Genomic DNA, 25177 nt, shown 5'->3' on the forward strand with positions numbered 1-25177 from the left:
AGTTTTTGTTTTTCATGTTGGACTTGTCTTTATGGCTGAAGATACAGGGAAAACAACCCGAAGAAATTTCTTGTTTAATTAACTTGTTCAAAATATTCTTTGGAACCGTCTACTGTGGGTTTTATGGTTTTGCTGTCAGGTTGCCAATTAGCAGGACAAACTGGAAAAAAAAAAAAAAATCATAAGATGCAGATTACAGTGTATAAAATTGTTCTCTACTTTCTTCAAAGTATCTATGTACAAGCTCTGAAAAATGATTCAAATCGTAGCTGGACGTCTACATGTTTATAAATGTATATACTCTCCTTTCTAAACATGTTCATAAATACATAAACTCCCTTCTGAACATATTTATAAATATATTCTCCCCCTTCTATGCAGGTTTGTAAATATATGCGCACTTTTCTTTGTGTTTATAAATATATATATATATACCCTTCCCTCTAAACATGTTTATAAAAATATACCCTCCCCTTGAAACATGATTATAAATAATATACCCACCTTTCTAAACATGTTTATAAATACCACCCTTTCTACAAGTAATTGTGCTTTGACAACAAAATACATTTATATTTCCAGTTCTTATTTCACCATGAATCAGATTTGATTATGTAGACCTATGATCAAAGACTCTCCACTCATGACCATCCTATCTTTTCTTCAGACATATAGTATATATATATATATATAGGACTTTATTCAAGGTGTTCACCTTCTATTCAAAATGTAAGGAGTCATTTAAAGGAGATTTGGCTGCTATTTCTAGCAAATTGATTGACTGCACAGGGGTTTAATTTTCACAAGAAATGCTCATAAGCAACTACTGAAGATTGAATGGTATTAAAAACTCACCTTCTCCATGTTTCTCAACAAATTGAAATGCTTTGATCAATCGTATGGTTTCATCAACTGATCGGCCCACTGGGAGATCATTAATGGTGATTTGACGAAGAATACCATTAGGGTCAATAATAAACAGACCTCTGCCAAAAGAAAAAGAAAAAAAAAAGCAGTGTTTATGGTGACAAAATTCAACACTCTCAGAAAATGTTTACTGTTTTTTTTTTTTAAATATCAAGATTTTCTAATGATTAATGAAAAATATCATTGGTGGCTGTGTGGTAAGCAGTTTGCTTCCCAACCACATGGTTCTGGGTTGAGTCCCACTGCATGGCACCTTGGGCAAGTGTCTTCTACTATAGCCTCAGGCCAACCAAAGCCTTGTGAGTGGATTTGGTAGATGGAAACTGACAAAATCCTGTCGTGTATGTATATATATATATATATGTGTGTGTGTGTGTGTGTTTGTCCCTGCCACCATTGCTTGACAACTGATGTTGGTGTGTTTATGTCACAGTAACTTAGCAGTTTGGCAAAAGATACTGATAAAATAAGTACTAGGCTTACAAAAAGTCCTGGGGTCAATTTGTTTGATTAAAGGCAATATGCGGCAGGATGGCTTCAGTCAAATGACTAAAGCAAATAAAAAAAAGTAGAGTTTAGATCATTTTTTTTGTGACAGAACAATAGTGGTGTTAATTGGCCCAGTTAGAGCATGAACTGGTATCCATTTCTTGTTAGGAAGAAGCACAGTTGATTCAACCACAATGTATTCTGGATGCTATTTTATTAAGAGAATTTGAGTTTAAATGTAAGTTGTCTCAATTATATAAAGCATCAAGTTTAGCTTTCTAATAATTACACCTACTACACTGCCATAGCAATCTGTATTGTTTCTGAAACTGATATTTTTGTTGCTCATGATTATCAAGCATCTATAAAGACAATGGAGGAGCCTCTACCTCCAAGCCAAACACAAGAAAAAATTGCTTAGTGGTATTGTATGCTTCTTTCAATGGAATAACACACCTTAAAACAGAAAAATGTAATAGCTATAATTTGGAAGTGTAGTGAGTCTCATAACATTAGTACATAGGAACATCCTACAAGATTTGCCTCATTTTGTGTATACAGAACAAATGACCTTGGTGAGACCAATACTTGCCAATCTTCATCCATGGTACATTAAACTAATGAAACACTCTTCAATTATAGTGTTCTCTGTTTATGTCAGTGTATTGTATCTATCCATGGTAAAGCTTCATGAGTTGGACAGAAATTGAAAATTGTGAGTCACATACATAGTTAATGAATTGTCAACATTTTGAGTGCCAATTCAACATCCTCTCTATTTAACAAACTGCACTACTCTGCATTGTCATTGAGTTTTAAAGGAAGACAACAAACAAAAGATTAAAAATGAGATATCTTTCCGTATTTACATGCCCATTACATTTTGACCAGCGCTGCCTGACTGGCGTCCATGTCGGTGACACGTAAAAGCACCAACCAATTGTGGCCATTTGCCAGCCTCCTCTGGCCCATGTGCTGGTGGCACGTAAAAAAACACCCACTACACTCACGGAGTGGTTGGTGTTAGGAAGAGCATCCAGCTGTAGAAACACTGCCAGATCAGACTGGAGCCTGGTGCAGCCTCCTGGGTTCCCAGATCCCGGTCGAACTGTCCAACCCATGCTAGCATGGAAAACGGACGTTAAACGATGATGATGATGATCTCTGATTATTATCATAAGAGGTCTTGTTCTTGTAGGTGTATGGTTATCAGACAATATTTGAACAAGTAACCCATTAAGGAAAACTTTACATTATAGCTTAATAACTGACACCTTTAGCATTTAAACTGGCCAGATCCAGCCTCTCACACTTATCATACAATGTCATTCTAGAACTAATAATATCATTAAAATCTCAAAGCCACAAGGTAATACATGATGAATTCAAAACAATGTCGATAAATAAGCATTACATTTGACAGAGTAATCTGAATGCTAAAGGGTTGAAGTAAGGACACTAAAAACTTACCGAAGAGCAATACCCGGATTTTCAAGTAAGACACCATAATCTGATGCAATTTGTTTGCTTAAGTCAGATAAAAGAGGATACTTTAGTTGACCAAGGCCACCTTCCTGGAAGAAAAGGAAATATGTAAATTATACATTTTGTATAGATGAATATTCTTTAACTATATATCTGTCCTTCTGCCTAGTTTCCTATTTAATCAACTGAATCGTGCCACTTCCTTCAGTCTCTGATAAAGTCCTTCGAGTGAAACAAAATTTGTCAAATTCAGGGTTAATCATCATCATTTAACATCCATTTTCCATGCTGGCAAGCCAGAGAATTGCACCAAGCTCCATTGTCTGTTTTGGCATAGTTTTTGCAGCTGGATGCCCTTCCTAATGCCAATCACTTTACAGAGTGGATTGGATGCATTTTACATGGCTCCAGCACTGGCGAGGTCTGTTTTTGCATGGTTATGCATGATCCCATTTCTCGTCACCAGTCACTATTTGGCCCCAAAAAAGGTTCATTCGTGAGATGTGACAGCACACATTCACTCTCTGCATGCAATTAGACTCAGAAACCTTGTGAGGAACCCATTGACCCAATTTGCTGGCTTTTCCGATGGCACACAGGTGTCAATGAATAGTTGAATGACCAAATCCAAGCTTCTTTCTTAGTTTTTCAACAGTTATGATGGGATTTTGTTCCACCAGGTTTTGCAGGACGTCCTCATTGAGCTCTACAGATCTTCCAGCACGAGGTTTGTCTTCTAGGCTTTAGTTTCTGGCTCGAAATTTCTGGAACCACCATTGATACTAGCTTATGCTTATTGTCCAGTCCCCATATACTGCACTAATATTCTTTGCATTTAAAGTTGCATTCTTGCCTTTATGGAACTCATAAAGCAAAATGTGCCAAATATGCTCCTTTGTCACTTCCATTATAGCTTTGTTAAAATCGAACTGCCCTCTTCAAAGCTTTGTTAAAATCGAACTGCCCTCTTCAAAACTCGCTAAAAATAAGGATAAGGTAAAATTACTGTTTTAATAGCAAGTTGATCCTGTCCCCCTCTGATTTTTAGTTCATGCAACTGAAAAAAAACGCATTATTTGTGGGCTGATCCACTATACACATATACAAACTAGCATAGCTGGGGGTGGGGTGAGGGTTGCATTTTTGGGTCTGCAGTAGGCAATGTGTGCTTTTTGTGGGTTCCAGGGGTAGCAAATAGAAGGGCCGCCCCGGGTAGCACACACTCTAGCTACGCTAGTGCATACACATATACACACACATACACATATTCTTTTACGTTTGTCAGTTGGTTGTGACCATGCTGGAACACTGCCTTTAGTCGAACAAATCGACCCCGTGACTCATTCTTTGTTACCCTAGTACTTATTTTATTGATCTCTTTTGTTAAACTGCTAAGTTATAGGGACGCAAACACACCAACATCAGTTGTCAAACAATGGTGGTGGGGGACAAACACAGACACACACACACATGACAGGCTCCTTTCAGATTCCATCTACCAAATCCACTCACATGGCTTTGGTTGGCCTGCATCTATAGTAGAAGACACATGCCCAAGGTGCCACGCAGTGGGACTGAACCCGGAACCATGTGGTTGGGAAGCAAACTTCTTACCATACCTACCATAAATTATTGAAGGAAATAGAGAAATACAATTGACATATAAATTCATTAACATTATAATATAATAATACTATAAAAAGATAACATAAAATAATATAATAAATAAATAAAACAAATATATATCCTACAATTTGTTTTGATTCATATCCACTGGTGAATTTATAAAAAATTCACATTTATGTATACAAATCACGTCTATTTTATGATTTAGCAGTCCTTGCATGAAATTTTTGTCTATTTTTAAGACAAATATTACCCTGATGAGATTCATATACATAAATGTGAATTTATTTATAAATCCACTAGTGGATATTAATCAAAACAAATTGTAGGGTATATATTTGTTTTGATTTGCTCCTGTGCCGGTGGCATATAAAAAGCACCCACTACACTCTCGGAGTGGTTGGCGTTAGGAAAGGCATCCAGCTGTAGAAACATTGCCAGCTCAGACTGGGGCCTGGTGCAGCCACTGGCACTCAGTCAAACCAGCCAACCCATGCCAGCATGAAAAACGGATGTTGATGATGATGATCATCATCATCTTCGTTTAGCGTTCGCTTTCCATGCTAGCATGGGTTGGACGGTTCAACTGGGGTCTGGGAAGCCAGAAGGCTGCACCAGGCCCAGTCTGATCTGGCAATGTTTCTACGGCTGGATGCCCTTCCTAACGCCAACCACTCCGTGAGTGTAGTGGGTGCTTTTTACGTGCCACCGGCACAGGTGCCAGACGAGGCTGGCAAACGGCCACGATCGAATGGTGCTTTTTACGTGCCACCGGCACGGGGGACAATAATATATCTTTCCATAGTATAATTATATAATGTTAATAAATTTATAATATGCCAGTTATATTCCTCTATTTCCTTTAATATTTATATATTGAACTTATACCATTTTAAGTTCTGATTTTTTTCTCTACTGTATTGTGGTACTTAACTGAAGAACCAGTGAAAATTCTATGTTTTCCATCCCTTTGAAAGAAATTGTTTTTTCCATGGATTGAATAATAATGTACACACACACACACACATATATATATATATAATATATATATATATATTATATATATATATATAAATACATGCATTTACATATCTATATACACACACATTGAAAACCAAAATGTTAGTTGGTCATTAATTTATATATCCTATTATAGGCTTTAGCATTGAAGTTACATACTTAGTCTCTACTAATGACTGTCCTAAAGCAGTTATAAATAAGATGCATTGAAGTAGCTTTGCTGAAAGGACTAATTAATTTTCATTAAAACTGAAGAGAATGTAAAGCCATAAATTTACCTTTCTAGGAGTGTTGATCCAAGCAAGGTGACTGAAATGGGAATCAATTGAAACACCAACAACTTCTGCATTGATCTCTTTGAATTTTTCTATATTATCACTAAATGCAATGATCTCGGTTGGGCATACAAATGTACTGAAAACAATAGATAAAAAAGGCTGATTTATTGATTTCTACCACAATGAATAAACAATTGAAAGGTGAGGCTGATGGGCTATTAACACAAAAATCCAATAACACCATTCTGAAACCATTATTCCTCCCACTCAGTCCATACAAACATACACAAATAGCAGCAGTATCAATAACCTTATTAACCCTAATTACTGTGCCTGGATTTGCACAAGAGAGAAATGTAGAGGAACAGCAATCGATGTATTTCACCTGAATTCAACTTTTTAGCCCATGCTCTGGGCTAGAACATGGGCTGGAAACAGTAAAGCAGAGAGACTGCTGAGAGAGAAATATTAAACACACTTGACTGGCCTCCGTGCTAGTGGCATGTAAAAGGCACCAACTGATCGTAGTCGTTTCAGCCCCGCCTGGCCCCTGTACCGGCAGCACGTAAAAAGCACCCACTACACTCATGGAGTGGTTGGCGTTAGGAAGGGCATCCAGCAGTAGAAACACTGCCAGATCAGACTGGGCCTGGTGCAGCCTCCTGGCTTCCCAGACCCCAGTCGAACCATCCAACCCATGCTAGCATGGAAAGCAGACGTTAAACGATGATGATGATGATGACATGTTGTCCTCACCCAAGTGGTAGCAAAATATACATGGAGAGTTGGATTGGTAGTTTGTATCCAGTTTCTTCAACTGACTTCTCACATTAACAAGCACTAACAACAGAATACTTGTTTCTTGGTGGAGGACATCCAAACTTACAACACTTTTTGAAGTTCTTGAACGTAATTTTTCTATTCAAGTATAATTTATATCACTCTTAGTGAATCACACATATTTCTTTTATTGATCTGGTAAGATAAAAGGTAATGTTAACTATAACTGAACTTGAAGCAAGAACCGCTAAACTAATTACTGAAAATTATTTAGTCCTTCACCTCTATATGTATTACAGTGTAACACAATTTTCTTTACAGCATGTCTTAATATTAATATGATACATTTAAAATATAAGTTTAAAATCAATTGAACTAACTCACCAAATTATAAGTATATATTTTATTGACTCAGGAAATACAAAAGACAAAAACTATTCCCAGTTGCGTTTGGGCCCAAAAGAACAAAAATAAATAATATGAGGAACTTAGTTTCACTGCTTTGGTCCACTCATTGTCTGGCACATTGCTGTACTCAAGAAGACCTGCACACCACAACAAAATTGATATCCTAAAACCAAGGTGACGCATCAAAAGCATTGGTATGGGTGCTGGTACCATGTATAAAGCATCTGGTACATTTTGTAAAGTGATTGGCATTAAGAATGGCATCCAGCCATACAAACCAAATCAAAACAGACTACTGAACCTTACCAGTTCCTGCCAAGCTGTCCAACCCACACCAGTATGGAAAACAAACATTATTGATGATGAGGGCTGACAGTTCCCATGTTTAGAATGTGAGCAGATAGCCAAGTTAAAAGGGTACTGGACAACCAAGTTTGTGATTGTTTATATCTTGTCACTGGCACCTAACTTTCAAATAATCCAGCTTCCAGGACTGAGTTTGGTTTCCCCCATGGTTATAGCTTGGAGAAGGAATGGTTCAATTGAATTGACATATCTCAGACATATATATGGCATGAAAACAAAGTCTTTAGTATCTTATTAGCTTCAGTCATACAACTGCATCCCAGCTGGGATACCCCAACCCTAGTACTTATTTTTAATTCTGGTAGTTATTCTATCAGTCTCTCTTGCTGAACCACTAAGTTATGGGGACAGTGGTTGTCAAGTAGTGGCATGACAAACACAACACACATGGGCTTCCTCACAGTTTCCATCTACCATCTTCACTTAGAAGGCATTGATTGGACCAGGGTTATATAGTAGAAGACACTACTCCCACTTACCCACTCCTATATAACGTGCCTATAGCAAGACACCCATGCTTGTCCTATCATACTTTAGCTTTTCAACACTTGGCATAAAGCTCCCAAACCACAACAGCTTGAGCTTTATCCATTTCCTTTTTCCCCTGTACTTTTCTGTCTTACAGGTTACTTGACAAACTAACTAGAGCTTGTAGCACGAAAAAAAAAAAAAAGTACCCAGTACACACTTTAAAGTGGTTGGCATTAAGAATAGCATTCAACCATGGAAACCATGCCAAAGTTGACAGTGAAGCTCAGTGCAGCACTGCAGTTTGCCAGATCTTGTCAGACCATATAACCCACACAAGCATAAAAAACAGTCATTAAATGATGATAATGATGCTTTCAGCAATTTTCCCAGTTACTCATTAACCTAGTCATGCTTATCTTAAGCTTTGTAGTCTAATTAAATTCCTGGGGTTCACCAAGGATCAATCCTCAGCTCCCTCTTGTTTACCATCGTCCTCCAGGCAACAATAGAGGAATTTAAAATGAGCTTCCAGTGGCAGCCACTCTATGCTGATGACCTTGCTCTTATAGCCGAATCACTACCAGAACTAGAAGAATTTCAGGAGTGGAAATAAAGTCTAGAATCAAAGGGCTTTAGATTTAATCTAGCAAAAACCAGTCTTAGTAAGTAGGTAAGCAAATCACAAATCCCTTCAGGTAGATGGCTCTGCTTGATCTGTAGAAAAGGTATAGGTAGAAACTCCATAAGATGCAATGCAAGCTATATCAGAAGGTTAACTGGGAAAATAGTATACATGTGTGAAAGGTGCACAGGTAAAATAAATACTAAAAATGTACAGAAAAATAGACTCCATCAAATGCCAGTGGGGAAAGCTAGAAGTAGTTGATAGCTTCCGTTATCTAGGTGACCAAGTCAGTAGTGGATGCTCTGAGAGAGTAGCTGTGAGAATAGGCTGGGCAAAGTTCAGAGAGCTTCTACCTCTGTTGGTAACTAAGGGCCTCTCCCTCAGAGTAAAAAGCAGATAGTATGATGCCTGTGTGCAAACAACCATGCTACATGGCAGTAAAACATGAGCTATGACTGCCAAGGACATGTGTAGGCTTGAAAGAAATGAAACCAGTATGCTTTGTTGAATGTGCAATGTCAGTATGCATGAACAACAGATGGGGTATACGAGAGAGACAACTGTGTTGATATGGTCACGTGATGCATACAGATTGTAGACAGCTGTGTAAAGAAGTGCTGATCTCTGTAGAGGGAACCTGTGGAAGGGGTAGACAGAGGAAGACATGAGACGAGGTGGTGAAGCATGATCTTTGAACATTGGGTCTCACAGAGACAATGACAGGTGACCGAGACCTTTGGTGATATGCTGTACCCGAGAAGACCCATAAAGCAAAATGAAATTGTAGTCATGGCTGATGCCAGTGTCACATAACTGATACCTGTGCTTGTGGTACGTAAAAAGCACTTATTACACTCTTGGAGAGGTTGGTGTTAGGAAGGGCATCCAGTCATAGAAACCATGTCAAATCAGATTGGAACCTGATGTAGCCCTCCAGTTTACCAGTTCCAGTCAAACCGTCTAATCCAGGCTAGCATGGAAAGCAGATGTAAAATAATGGTGATGATGATTCACTGTTATTATTTTAATGATGTTATTGTAATGAAGCGAGGTCGTTACCAGTGCCGCTGGACTGGCTCCTGTGCAGGTGGCACATAAAAAGCACCATCTGAGTGTGGCCGTTGCCAGTACTGCCTGACCGGCCCTCGTGCCAGTGGCACGTAAAAGCACCCGATACACTCTCGGAGTGGTTGGCATTAGGAAGGGCATCCAGCTGTAGAAACTCTACCAGATCAAGATTGGCGTCTGGTGTAGCCATCTGGTTCGCCAGACCTCAGTGAAATCATTCAACCCATGCTAGCATGGAAAACAGACGTTAAACGATGATGATGATGTAAAAAGAAGGGATTAATATGATTTCTCTAAATCAACTCAGAAATATTTACAATGTGTTTTCCTTCATGACATCTAAATGAATCAGAGAAAAACTTACAAATCTAGTGGATAAAAGAAGAGCACCAAATATTTTCCTTTGTAATCTGCCAACTTAAGGTCTTTGAATTCTCCATTGACAACAGCAGTCCCTTTGAAGTCTGGTGCAGCTTGTTGTATTTTGGCCGCCAGCAGTGCAGGACCACCTTCAAATAACAAAATAAATTTAGTTAAAAATAACTAAAACTGACATGGAATTGGATTATTAACTCCAGAGCCATGAGTTCATATATGCTGTATGAGTTGCTTATGTTCCAGTAGGAATAACTATAAGACAATGTCTGTAGAATATACAGTAGCAGAACAAAGGGGTTTCAGAGGGTTGATGTTCCGGGGTAGGAAGAATGGACAAAGCAATTAGGGTAGGGAACTGGCTTCTGAGATAAAGATGAGGAGGAAGAAATACAAGTATATCAGTTGTTGTTGTTGTTTGTTCCTTCTCGAGCCATGCCTGGCTCATAAGGGCCGGTTTCCCGGTTTCTTGGTGTATAGGTTCCCAGCCTGGACGGGACGCCGGTCCATCGCAGGTGAGCTGCAAGATGCAGTAGGACAGAGTGAGAGAAAGTTGTGGCGAAAGAGCCAGCAGAAGTTTCGCCATTACCTTCTGCTGGAGCCGTGTGGAGCTTAAGTGTTTCGCTCATAAACACACACATCATCCGGTCTGAGATTCGAACCCTCAATCCCTCGACCGCGAGTCCGCTGCTCTCACCACTAGGCCATGTGCCTCCACAAGTATATCAGTTGAAAGTGTGCAGCTAACTAGTTTAGAGAAGTAGAGATTGCTGTAGTAGTGATGAATAAACAGAGAAATAAGATAGTGAATTTGTGAGCTTGAGGCCAAAGCATGTCAGTGAGCTTTTACTAATTAGCTGGACAATCGTTTTTTTTAGATATGGATATCTTGTGCACTCAGCATAACTGACATACTTTCTTAGGTTTATACTTTTGTTATATAATCTTTTGGCTGAGGATAGGCTCAACCTAATCTAAATATGACCTACAGCATTTAAATTACTTAATGTAATCTAAAAACATGCTTACATATATATTTTCATTTACATATACACACTTGTAAACCAGGTCAAAATTATAAATTGTTTCATTGTAAAGTTGATAGAATTTTGTCATTTCTGGTTGGTTGATTGTATGTATATATCATCATCATTTTAACATTCACTTTTTCATTCCATGCTTGCATGAGTTAGATGAAGTTTAGTGAGGTAAACTTTTAACAGCTGGATACCTTTCCTGTTGCCAACCCTCACCTGTTTCCGAGCAAGATAGCATTTCCCCATTGCCAGATATGTTCGTACAGAATACTGGAAATACACGACACCGCTTGTGTGACAGTGACAATCATTTACAACAATTACGTGATGTCAAAACAAGGACACACACACAAACTGGCTCCTTTTAGCTAAATTCACTTACAATACCTTGGTTGGCTACAGTAGGAGACACTTGCCCAAGGTGTCATGTAGTGGGACTCAGCCATGCAATTGGAAAGCAAACTGCTTACCATACAGCATCATCTGTGCCTAGCTTGTGGATGAGAAAGACCCAGGGAGACATGGGATGTAATGGTGAAGGCTAACCTCAGGACTAAGCCTCATGGGAAAATGACAAAGCATTAGGATATCTAGCAAAATGAGATTCTCATGCAAACTTGCCCATTATAATAAAACAGACTTCCTGAAGTGGTTTTATATATATATATATATATATATATATATATATATATATACACACACACCCGTATCAATGTCATGTGCTTCCTCACCACACCATATCATCTATTGCAGTTGTCCCCCTGCCCCGCCCATCTCTATACCACTTTTCTCTATTGCCACTCAGAACGACCTCACTAGTTAGCAATTCTTCATCCATCAATATTGTTCTCCACACCCACATGTTAAACACCTATTCCTCCATCCTTACCCAGACCGTTAAATTATCTCTCTTTATGCATTACAATTCTTTACTCCACTGCTGCATCCAATCCAAACATGTCATCTTTCTTCTTCCCAACCTCCCCATCAACAGTATCATTACTATTCTACTGCAAGCATCCCTGTAACCTGCTTGACTAGTGCACCTGCCTCCCCTTTTCCACTTCCCCCACACACTCCTGCAAAACCCCCACTTCTCACCCACTATTGATCCTGTTACATGAGGTGCTACCTGGGCACCTTATCACCACAGTTTATCTTCTTGGAGATACTTCTAATCCATTCTTATTCTCTCTCCTAAATGTGATCAGCCATGTAGCTCCTTTACAATGAGAACCTGCTCTAGCCCAACCTTTTCCCTCGTCCCTTAACCTCCATCTAATATACAACTGCAACATCCACCCTCCCTGGGTTTGTTGACTTGCAAGCTACATGGTGACCTCAATAGTGCTGGTGGTACAACAAAAAGCACCTAGTATACACTGTAGTGTGGCTGATATTAGGAAGGACATCTAGCAGTGGAAAACACACCAAAGCAGACACTGGAGCATGATGCAGTCCATCGACTCATTGGATCCTTAACAACCCATTCAACCCATGCTGGCATGGAACATGGTAGTTATATGATGATGATGATGAAATGTATTAAATAAAAATAGATCCACACTTTTGTTAAGCTGAGCTGGCATGCTGGTCTTAATTCCAGTTGTGATTATTTCATTTTGTTTTATATGGTTAATATCATAGTTTACCCCACTCCACCTAAAAATCTCATGCTATTTAAATTATGCAAGAAACCATTATTAAACAACCTTGGGACATTTTTCCAATATGATTTAATGTTTTAATCACTAAAGCCTAGTTAATCACTAATGTTAGATTACACCTTAAGGTCTAAAACCTTTGGCATGTTCTTGGGAAGTGAATACAGAAAAGGATTGCAAATGAATGTAAAGAAGGATGTATGTAAAAGTATTACCTGTTTTAAATGTACGACATCCAAATTGTAATCTCTGAGAAGTTCCAGATGCAAATTTAACAAACTGTTGAAGTCTGCAGAGCTGTGAAATCACATGAAATGAAACAGATAAACTAAGATTAGAAAACAAAAAATATATCATTGTAGGCTATTAGTTATTAGATGATGAATATTTTACAGTCTACTAGATAACATTTAGAGGGAGAATTTATTGAAGAAATAATCAATAAATAGATCCATTTGATTCTAAAACCAGGAAATAATTCCAACCAACTCTACTGGAATCTGATTAAAAAATATTTTCAGATTTTTACCAAGTGAGAAACAAGAAAACTTAAGTTTTTAGTTTTTTAAGAATTTTCTCTGCTGCCAGAACTTTCTGAAGTGCTTGGTTTGCAATAATGATTTCCAATTTGCTATTAACTACAAAAGCCTACTTTAAAACAGATTTATATTTTGTAACTAGCAAATTTTACATAGGAATTCATGTTCTGTGTAGAAAATATGTTATATATATTACTGCAACCAAATATAAATAAAAGTTTGTGAAGACAAAACTTTACACTTTTCTTGGCCAAAATTAATTCCTGTTAATATATCGCTTACAGTTATCAAGTCTATGACAGTTTCATTTATAAACAGAATATAAGGCCATGCCTGTGCCCCATTGTGAGAACAACCTCACTGATCCTGCCAATTACATGCTAATGACTTTAACTTCTAATATCCCAAAGAACTGGAAACAATCACATTCAACCAGCTTCTTTATCATCTTGTGTGAACAGTAATTTCTGTGTATTTTGTACATTAACAATCTCTTCCTGTCATTTATAATCACACAGATCTGAACAGATGATTCAGTTCTTTACAGAAAAGTATTATTCACTTTCGTTCAAGGCACCTCAAACCTGACATGCAGAACTATGAGCACTGACCTAAAATTATCACTTGATGAGGACACGATAACCTTGTCTCATTAAATACACAGTTATTACACAAAACACAACATATATTGTCATTCTCATTCATGTAAAATACATGAATCTTCTATCTTTAGAAATGCCCAGCCTCAAGACTCTGATGATCTTTCATGGAAACTAGTTACAACATAAATAGCAACATAAACATCTTCCAGGATACTCTGTGTCAAAAAATACACAACTCACAGCTACTTAATGGCATATAAGGCATAACTTCACCTTACATTAGATTCCAAGATCAAACACAAAGGAAAAAAAGCAACCTAACTAACTGGCAAATCTTCACTGGCCGACACAATAAACATTACCAACTAGCATGCTGCATTCTCTCTCTGCATCTTCTAGTGCTACTAGAACAGTTCATGATACTGGGAATTAACCAGCTGTTACTAATCAATGACCATCTCCTTTTGACAGCTTTACTAGTGTACTAAATACTTCTCAGAATCTTTCCTCCTTAAAACTGCAATTTCATTGAACTCACTTCTTGCTTAAGTTTTGCCCATATAGACTTGCAGAAGTTCAAGCTGAACATCAACCATGCTATCTCACTGCTCTGAAGTGACCTGCAAGGTTATAGGCACAGGCCCTTTCCTTAGCCTTATAAAAAAGTAAATGATGGTATTACTTGCTAACTATACTGATATTCTCTACTTTATGACTAAGATTCTTGCATTTCTTACAAATCTGATAATTTGGCATTTTTTTAAGCATTGACATAAGCTTAATAATAAATTCTCAAGCATGAAGTTGGCTCTTTCAGTGTGAATTACTGACATGTATTTAAAGATAGATGAAAAAGGAACACATTTTAAAATATAGACAGCTACCCTGGTGATTCATCAACTTGGAATGATCTGGTTTCATTGTTTATACATTAGTATTTTTGTGATACAAAAAGTTAAAATTTAAGTGAAAAATATTCACTGAGAAGATACTATTAAGATTTAGGAAAAAATGTTAAGTCAGACCAGAGAAATTTGATTCTCATCTATTATATAAGAAGATACTACCCATAGTTCAACTTTTCCCAGCATTGAAAAAAACCCCAAAACTAATGATTAGAATTTCTATTCAGAAGCACCAAGGTTTTACTTCTTACTGGGTTGCATTATAATACATCAGAATTTTTTCTAATAAATGTTAAACAAGATATTTCAGCTAACCTTGAATTGAAAACCCATTTTCCTACGCTCTTTTAAAACAAATCTGAATAAATAAAAAGTTCAGTGCCTACTCCACTAACTATATTCATTTAATGAGTGAATATGTTCATTATGATATTTACTCTTTTACTTGTTTCAGTCATTTGACTGCGGCCATGCTGGAGCACCGTCTTTAGTCGAGCAAATCGACCCCAGGACTTATTCTTTGTAAGCCTAGTACTTATTCTATTGGTCTCTTTTGCCGAACCGCTAAGTTACAGGGACATAAACACACCAGCATCAGTTGTCAAGTGATGATGGGGGGGGGGACAAACACAGACATATATATACATATATACGACAGGCTTCTTTCAGTTTCCATTTACCAAATCCACTCACAAGGCTTTGGTCAGCCCGAGGCTATAGTAGAAGACACTTGCCCAAGGTGCCATGCAGTGGGACTGAACCCAGAACCATGTGGTTGGTAAGCAAGCTACTTACCACAAAACTTAAAAATCTAGTGTACTTCCTTCTCAGTCTAAATGTTTAAGATTACAGTAAATATTTGGCAGGAAAGGAGAGACTGGTGATGGTGCCATATAAAGAGCATCCAGTACACTCTGTAATGTGGTTGGCATTAGGAAGGGCATCCAACCATAGAAACCAAGCCAAAACAGACTATGGCACCTGGTGCAGCTCCTGGCTTTGCCAGGTCCTGTCAAACCATCCAATCCATGCCAGCTTGGAAAATGGACGTTAAATGTTGATGATGATGACGACGATGATGTGGAGAATAAGAACTGGTGTAAGGGAAGTTGAGCTCTGGAATTTTTAACTGCTGAGTTAAGTGAAGTGGTCAACAACTTCGATATTTTCATCTGCAACTGAGAGATGAGATAGAGTACCCCAGGAAGCCAACAAAAGACTGGGTCTGTCTTGATCCAAGTAATGAAGGCCAAGTGATTCAGCTTCCTCATGTAGTGAAAAGAGAGCACTTGAGACATCCAGACACTCAGCAAGAATAACTGCATCAACAAAATCAGCAATCTTTATTAGTATGGTCCATAGCAGCATTAGTTTTTTAATGGTTATAATACATTAATATAATTTGATGTTTGAAAATTATATTGTATACTATTTGAAATAAAGAAATTTCTCAATTCAAAATTTGTAATGTTCAATTAAAATATTTGGAAGATCGATTACGTCCCTTGACATAGATTTAGTTTAGTCTATGAAACTGACACTGATATTCATTTGAATAAATTGTAAAAAGCAATTTTTATTTGCGATTCTACAGATCTGGGAATAAGATGAAAGAAAGATAATATAGTTGTAAACAATATCACGACTCACACTCAAAGTCGAAATAGAAGTGACTAGAAATATTGTTTTGAATGTTACATTATGTGGCGGGAAAATAGAATTTTAAAACAAGCATACATGAGGTTTGGTACACGTGCAGCAATTAATGAAATATGCAAACTGACTCGTTAAAGCAACAGACACCGAGTAAGAACCTTTGTTTCTTCGGTAACAACTTTTAATGGTTATAATACATCCAATATAATTAGATGCATACGGTTACATAATACTAGCTATACCGGCTTACGTCAATGCGTGCATGTGATATTGGTGCATCATTCCATATTTTTAAAACAAAATTTCTCTAGCAAAAAGGTTACTGAAGAAAAAAAAGAAATCTTTTTTATTAATTTCGCAGTTAGGTACTTCATTAACAATGATTATAAAATTAAAAAAAGAATTGTTAAGCCAAGTAAGGGATATAAGCTCAATTGGGATTAAATCTACGATGACTGGTTTAAATTGGTGTTAATCGTAACTCAGCCCCTGCCCTGCTCGGGCCATACAGTAATCTCTCCAGACTTATCAGATTCGATATAATTCTGTCTGATCTGGTCACACGCAAAAAAAAAAAAAACTGTTGATGTTGGAGAACAAGACAAGCTGTAATCAATGATACTTATTTTGTCGCTCCATTCAAGGTTAAAGATGTTAGTTCCTTTTGAGTACTAACGGAGATTTGAAGGACATTGGATACGAAAGAAATGACGTTTAATACCGTGTTATGCTCCGATCAAAGGTATTACAGATTTAACTAGGGTGGCCTTCCTCCACACCCGTTCAAACAGTGTATCTTAGATTTCGTTATTACGGGTATCTTTTTTTTCAAGGCAAAACGGCATGAATAGATTTGGCTGTTTTTCCATGCAGGTCGAATGACTGCGAAGAAGTTGCTTTCGTCGGCTGAAAACCATATGCACATTATGAAACTATAAAAAAAATACTAAACTTTGAAATAAGTTGAAGTACAAACAAGATAAAGGGACAAATATTCATTTACCCAGCAAAATAATAAAAAGTGAAACGAATTACTTGGAAAGGAGGAAAACAGAACTTATAATAGGAGATATTCAAACATTTTCTTTTTCAAGAATAAAAGGCTAATTAAAATAAAATATATGCATATTTTGAAATATAAAATGAATGCTAAATAATAAATGAAAGATGCATAGGCTTCGCAAGATAATGGTATTCCACCCGTCTTGAATGAATAAACTAAATGTTGTTATGTAAAAAATACAAGGTGTCTTGGGGGTACAGGTTAATTAAACGTTCGGCAACAATTAAAGACCAACGTTCTCATAAAAATTCAGTATGGTGTTAAAAAATTAAAACATTTTATAATTACCCCTGTACGTAGCATGACTGATGTGCATTAAACAAAGAAAAATTGATAAATTAAACAAGTTTTTTAGTCGCAGTTGCAAACCCGCAAAACGTTATCGACGGCACAGTTAGAAATCAATGCGCATGCGTCATATCACTTAGTAAAGATACAGGTGCTCCTACCGTGGCTATCCCAGCGTGTAATTCAATTTCTTTTATAGATGCAATATACGTAGCGCTATACTATCCTGTTAGAATACATTTTTGAGTTATCTTTCAAATAATTTGTTAGTTTTTTTTTCTTCTCTTGTTAAGGCTTCTGGCTGTGATTAAAGAAAAGCAATTCCCCTCCTCCGACCAAAAACAGAAAGGGCGGAATTCTGGTTTAAGCACCTCAAATAACTCCCTTTACTTTTTTGGAATTTTCAGAAAATTTTAGCGAATTTGTGTTCTTCACATGGGGGAATTCATACGATTATGAAAAAAAAAAAATTTTTGATTTTACGATCTTTTTAAATATCAGTCTTTAAATTATAGGCACTCCGAATTTTTGGTTTTAATCTCAGTAATGGGCCATTAAATGTGTTTATGAGGAGAAAGATATTGGAAAACATCAATGCATGTCGGACTGACACGAAGAAAGAAGGAAAGTAAATCGTGAGATGAACGAAAAGTAACAGCTAAATAGCCCTTAAATCATACATGCACACAAATTTTTTAATGTTTTAGCATAATCGTATGAATTCCCATGAGTAAAACAAAGTTATAAAGGGTGCTTAAACTAGAATTCCGCTCCAACAAAGTAACATTTTTCGCAGCTAAAATATATTTTATTCTACTATCTCTACATATAAAAGTTCAGACGGAAAGACTTCTCCCCGCCACCCATTTTCTCGCAAATTATTGTTTCTTTTAAATTTATTTTGCCATAAACCCACGTTTCCGGAAAATTGCGAAAAATCGGAATTTTGAAATTTATTTGCCCCCCCCCCTACTTCTTCCCCCAAATTCTTCATTTTTCACTTTTTTCCATAAACCTAACCCTAAAACCCCAACCCTAATCCTAACCCTAATCCTGACCCTAAAACCCTAACCCCAAGTCGAAAAATTTTTTGAAATTTTTTTTCAAAATCATAATTTTTCTGCATATTTTGACAAAGGAAGAAAATTGTGAAAAAAAAATTCTACGGAAATTTTTGGAAATTCCTTTCAGAACCCTGATCTCCATATTTTACCTCATATTTTGAAAAAAAAAAAATTGTGAAAAAAGTTGAAAATGAAGAATTTAGGAGGCGGGGGGGATGGTAATTTAAAGATGCTGATTTTTGCCAATTTTTTTGCAGATTTGTATTCTCCATAGCTGGAAACAGGGTTTTGTGTGGAAAAAAGAATTAAATAAAAAAAAAGGGGTGTTTTGGAGGTGGGGGAGTACAAAGGAAGTCTTGCCGTTCAGACGACCTTTCACTGATTGTTTTGGTTTCAATGGAAGAAACACAAAGTTGATTTGTCGTTAATAGTGAAATACCTAATGTTTCGAACACACTTGTTCTATGGCTGCAGGAAAGTAAATGAGAATAGAAACAGGTGAGACAATAACATGGAATGGTAGGTACGGTCCCCAGGGATGGGCAAGATGGGTGTGTGAGAAGGATTAAAGTGAGAAGTGGATTAAAAGTTTGTAGGGAAAGTCAGATCAAGTGAAAGGTTAAAATGAAAGTGAAAACTCATGGGTGCAGGAGTGACTGTGTGGTAAGTAGCTTGCTTACCAACCACATGGTTCCGGGTTCAGTCCCACTACATGGCATCTTGGGCAAGTGTCTTCTACTATAGCCTTGGGTCGACCAAAGCCTTGTGAGTGGATTTGGTAGACGGAAACTGAAAGAAGCCCGTTGTATATATGTATATATATATATATATATTATATATATATATATATATATATATATGTGTGTGTGTGTGTGTGTGTCTGTGTTTGTCCCTATAACCGATGCTGGTGTGCTTATGTCCTCTGTAACTTAGCGGTTCGGCAAAAGAGACCGATAGAATAAGTACTAGGCTTACAAAAAATAAGTCCTGGGGTCAATTTGCTCAACTAAAGGCGGTGCTCTAGCATGGCCACAGTCACATGACTGAAACAAGTAAAAGAGTAAAGAGTATATATATCTATGAATATGTATGTGTGTTTATGTCCCTGTAACTTAGCAATTCGGCAAAAGAAGCCGATAGAATAAGTACTAGGCTTTAAAAGAATAAGTTCTGGGGTCGATTTGCTTGACTAAAGGTGGTGCTCTAGCATGGCCGCAGTCAAATGACTGAAACAAAAGAATAAAAGAAAAGACTCAGGCAAGTAATTTAAATATGGAGTGAGAAGACAGCACCATGGACAACAAGACAACAGGAGAATAAAATGGATGTTAAAAAAATAAATAACTCAGAAGCTGAGGAAGATTGAAAGTAAGTAATGAATTTTAAGGAGTGGTAAGAATTGGTTCAAAACATAGGGGTAGGGAAGAGAGCAGACTGTTGAAAAGTAAAACATGATAATAAAAAAAAAGACAAAAAAAAAACAGGGTTTGAGTTAGGAGCTAGATAGGAATATGATTCAATATTGGGTATGGAAACCTATAGGAGTGTATCCATGTTTAGATGTAGTGTGTAGGCGAGTAGTGGTGTTTTTCTGGGTGGGGTGAGTAAGCATGTTTATGTGTGCAAGTGTGGAAGCTATGTGTTTTATGCAGTTTAATGAGATGAGGTATTGGTATGTGTGTGTGTGGTATTGTATTATATATGTGTGTGGAGACTGTAGGAGTGGGTGCTGGTGTGAGGTGAAAGGTAAGGCTAGAGGAGTATGGATTGTGTACAAGGGTATGGGTATTTTGGACTCTAGATTACAATTGAGACCATCCTTACCAGTGTTAATTTTTTAGTTGGACCTGGGTACCTGTTCATACAGGCTTTACCGCAAACCAAATGAAAGGCTGTTGTACATTAACACAGCCTCCTGCTGCCCACCTATCATGTTCAAGAACCTAGAGAAGAGTGTTAGTAAAAGGATCTCAAACCTGTCTTCCAGTAAAGAAGTTTTCAATGCCACAGCTTCCTATTATAACGAGGCTCTGGCATCCTGTAGGTTTAAGGACTGTATCTCCTATATGCTGGGTCTTAACACCCGCAAAAGGAAGAGCTACCATAAAATCATTTGTTTTATCCCACTCTTCTCACCTATCATCAAAACTTGTGTGAGAAGGATATTCCTTAGATTGGTGGACAAACACTTCACACATAAATATGGGCGAGTGTTTACTAGACACAACTTAAAGGTTTCTTTCAGCTGTGCACCCAGCAATAAAAGAAATATTAGTGAATACTGTTAGACCACACAGAGAGGCATGCTGCTCATGCAGGGTTAACAATAAGTGCTCAGTGGGGAGAGAGTTGATGCAGCTCTTAAGGTGAAGTGTATGAAGCAGAGGTGGTGACTAGCACTGGCCACGGTAATGGCACCGACAACACACCTGCCAATAACAATGACAGCAACAGCAAATGCAGCGAGTCAAGCAGCACTGGCAGTTATGTCAGCAAGCATGACAACTAGAACAGCAATAAAAGCACCAACAATGCATCTGGCAGTAGCAGCACCAGCAGCCTTGATGGTGGAAACTGCAGCACAAGTATCGTGTCCAGCAATAACAGATGTGATACCGGCAGCAGCACCAGCAAAAGGTCAGGTTGACAATGACAACAGCATTGGCAAAGATAACGGCAGCAACTGTAATACCACCAGCACAAAGGCAAAGACACAGATATACATCAGATCTACAGGTGGCCTGTTTAAGCATCAACTTAACAATCACAGGCTCTCCTTTAGGATACAAGAGAGGTGCAAAATCACATCCCTGGCCAGCTATGTATGTTGTTTTAGAGAATAGGATACACCATACATAAATGGAGGCTCCTAGAACAACTAGGGCCTTATCTTAACAGGAGCATGTAATGTAAGCTTAACTTAGTCAAAAGAGCAAGAATCCTGAAAAAAATCCCTTGATCCGGGGATCTTTTTAAATCCATAAAAGAGATATTTAGTCAGTGCACTCATCAGAGGAAATTCCTGTTAAAAACATGGAATTCCCCATTTGTCAACTAGGGAAATGCAGCTAACTTTGGCTGGCTTGTCGTGGATATAACTGGAATCGATGTAAGGAGGATAGCATAACTTCTCCCAAGGTTTTGCCAGGAGAGTTTCATTTCAGAATTTTTTTTGCTTACAAAATTCACTGACCATGATGTTTCCTTCCTGCTATTTGAGTCTGACTAGTCGCCTACACTATCTGTATTTTAAAACTATGATTAAAAGATAATAAAAAAAAAACTGAAATTTTAGGCTTTATGAAGGGTTAATGAAAAAATTAAACAGATTTCAATATTGTTTTTAAATCATGTTTGAAAATAAAGTGGGGATTGTAATGGTGATCACTGACTTCCCCCAATTTTTTTTTTAACCTCCAAGGCTTCATCATCATTTTTAAATGTGTAGTACAAAAAAAAAAAGGCCAAAATTGGTACTGCATGGGGGAGGAGATTTGAAAAAAATTAATAAATTTTCAAATTTTTTTTAACAAAAAGACATCTATTGTTAACTATGTAGTGTAAAAAGGAAAAAAAAAAGAAACTGGACTAAAAGGTGGGGAATAGGGCATTCATAAATTTTCAAGCATTTTTTTCATAAAAAAATTCCCCATATCATTTACAATGGTGTGGTTGAAAAAAAAAATTTCTAAAATCCCTGTCAAAATGAAGAAAAGCCAACTTTCTTTAAATTCTTTAGAGTGTTTCAGCTTTAAAGCTGTGATCATGCTGAGGTACCACCATTGTGCTGGGGCACCACCGTTATATTATTTAAAACAGCTTGATTCAGTTCCATGAGACTTGAAGTTTTGCAGCTGCCTAATGGGAGCCCGTCTCTGTCATGCTTAGGATATATATATTCTGATTGAATCTTCCATGTGTAAACATGTACCTCCTTGTGACAATGTAAACTTTCCTTTAATCAAGATATCCTTGGCCTGAAGAGTAGCCTGTGGTATATACCTTCCTTGGATATTTACCACTTCCGAGGTTCCACTTGCTATGAAACATATACAGCCTAGATTTTATCTACTCCATTCCTTAACTTTTGCTTTCCATGAAATATAAAAAGAACTTTCTTCAATTTATCATACTTTGATAAAAAAAAAAAAAGATCTACAACCTTCCACCTCAATAAACCACTATTGTCCTTGAAAGTTGTTTTTTTATATTTACTATGGATTGCTTGAAGCTAACTTTCTTCCTACACCTCGATCCTTGGATCTTATATTTCTCTCTCTCTTCTCTCTCTCTCTCTCTCTCTTTCTCTCTCTCTCTCTCTCTATATATATATATATCAGAGGCGACTCCAAGTCATCAGCGTCACACACACACACACACACATGCATGACATGCACTCACACAGTTTCCTTCTACCAAATTCACTAACAAGTTATTGTTTAGCCCAGAACTGTAGTAGAAGACACTGGCCAAGATACTGTGCAGTGGGACTGAACTCAAAACTACAAGAGTTTGAAGTGAGCTTCTCAACCACTCACCCATGCATCTGTTTCATGTTATTATTTTCTCAGTCTATATCACTACCACAAATTTTATTACTTTTGATCTGCCATGTTTACTCTGCTCATTGTATTTACTCCAATAACATGAACTACACATTCACAGAGGTCCCTTGTCTCAAAATGCAACATCTTGTGAGCAGTCTTTGGTGCTTTGTTCCAAGTTTTTCCTAGTGTCTCTCTTCTATAAATTCCATTCACTTTGTGTGTGCAGCACTTCTTTAAACAGTTGTCATCCTCCATATGTATCATGTATCTACACAAAATCTGATTCCTCTGATATCCAGTCTGCCTTGTGGTCTTTCGATTCCTTAATACTCTGTCACTCATGCATGCTAAAATTACACATCAGATGTGTAATTCTTCTGATGTGTTACACATTATCAGAAGAACGATGTGTAATTCTTCGGAATTACATGTTATTGAGAAGCTTACTTGCTTTATTTCTTTCTCATTTCAGCAAAACCTCTGCATTCAGGATCCTTACCTCACTATAAATTATCAATTTATTAATTGTAAAGATGATTGAATTTAATACTTTCTGACTTGGTGTTTTAAAAGAAGAAAAAACATTGTAAACAGTTTTGAAAAAGTGATAAGAGAAATTTTGGGAAGCTGAGCTTACAAGCTGATTTTAATTCCCAGTCGTAATTATTTGTTTATCTGATGAATGTCATTGCTTTCCAACTTCTAAAAATCTCATGTGATTAAAATTATGTGAGAAATCATGGTTAAACAACCTTGGAACAGTGTTCCAATCTGATTGAACCTTGATCTGTAATGCCTATGTTCTGATCTTTCATAGTTAATCACTAATGATGGGTTATACCTTAAGGTTTAAAACCTCTGACATGTTCTTGGGAAATGAATACAGAAAGGAATGCAAATGAATATAAAGAAGGATGTATCTAAAAGTATTACCTATTTTAAATGTGTGATATCCATATCCAAAGTGTAATCTCTGTGAAGTCCTAGATGCAAATTTAACAAACTGTTGAAGTCTGCAGAGCTGTGAAATCACATGAAATGAAACAGATAAACTAAGATTAGAAGACAAAAAAATATATCATTGTAGACCATTAGTTATTAGATGATGAATATTTTACAGTCTACTAGATAACATTTAGAGGGAGAATTTAGTGAAGAAATAATCAATAAATAGATCCATTTGATTCTAAAACCAGGAAATAATTCCAGCCAGCTCTACTGGAGTTTGATTAATAAACATGCTCAGACTTTTACCAGGAAAGAAGTAGAGTGGAAGAGAAGAAAATAGAAGTGATATCATAATGTAAATAGTTGCTGTTAGAGAAATATATTTGCTTGTTTTATTATTTTATTTTTTATTTTTTAAAGATCTCTGATGTCAGAACATCTCTATTTACAAGAATAGCATTGTATGATGAATGATTTCTCTGTCTCTAGCAATTTCTACCATCTAGTGTGCTTGTGTGGTTAAGAAGTTTGCTTCTCAGCCAGTTGGTCCCAGGAAAAATTCCCTCTGTGTGGCTCCTCAGGGAAGTGTCTTCTGTCCCAAGCAGAATAAAACTTTGTGAGTGGATTTGGTAGATGGAAAGTGAAAGAAGCCTATTGCACACGTGTGTGTGTGTGTGGGGGGGTGAGTGAGTGTGTGTGTGAGTGTGTGTGTGTGTGTGTGTGTGTGAGTTGGTATTCCCTTGTCTTGAGATTATATGATTGTTGTAAATGAGCATTGCCATCCTACAAGCAGTGTTCTTCGTTTCCCTAGTTCTGTGGGAATAAGTCCTGTCATGGGGAAATATTACCTTAGTTGTAAAAAAGATGAGGAATGGCAACAGGAAGGGCATCCTGCTGTAGAAAATTTTCCCCAACAAATTCCATCCAAGTCATGCAAGCATGGAAA

General features: G+C 37.1%; 1 protein-coding gene across 1 annotated transcript; it reads right to left on the bottom strand.

Moving 5' to 3' along the window:
* On the bottom strand, positions 1–17820 carry LOC115228680 (peroxiredoxin-2). The gene is made up of 7 exons (XM_029799214.2): positions 17673–17820; positions 12835–12916; positions 9908–10052; positions 5826–5961; positions 2887–2990; positions 856–986; positions 1–160 (listed from the first exon to the last, which is right to left on the bottom strand). Exons 1-7 carry the CDS (start codon positions 17685–17687, stop codon positions 75–77), a joined length of 699 nt encoding a protein of 232 aa, XP_029655074.1. The 5' UTR covers positions 17688–17820; the 3' UTR covers positions 1–74.
* Between the last annotated feature and the right edge of the window lie 7357 nt (positions 17821–25177).

The sequence above is a fragment of the Octopus sinensis genome, linkage group LG2 (assembly GCF_006345805.1).
Source record: "Octopus sinensis linkage group LG2, ASM634580v1, whole genome shotgun sequence".
In the NCBI taxonomy this organism is placed as follows: Eukaryota; Metazoa; Mollusca; class Cephalopoda; order Octopoda; family Octopodidae; genus Octopus; species Octopus sinensis.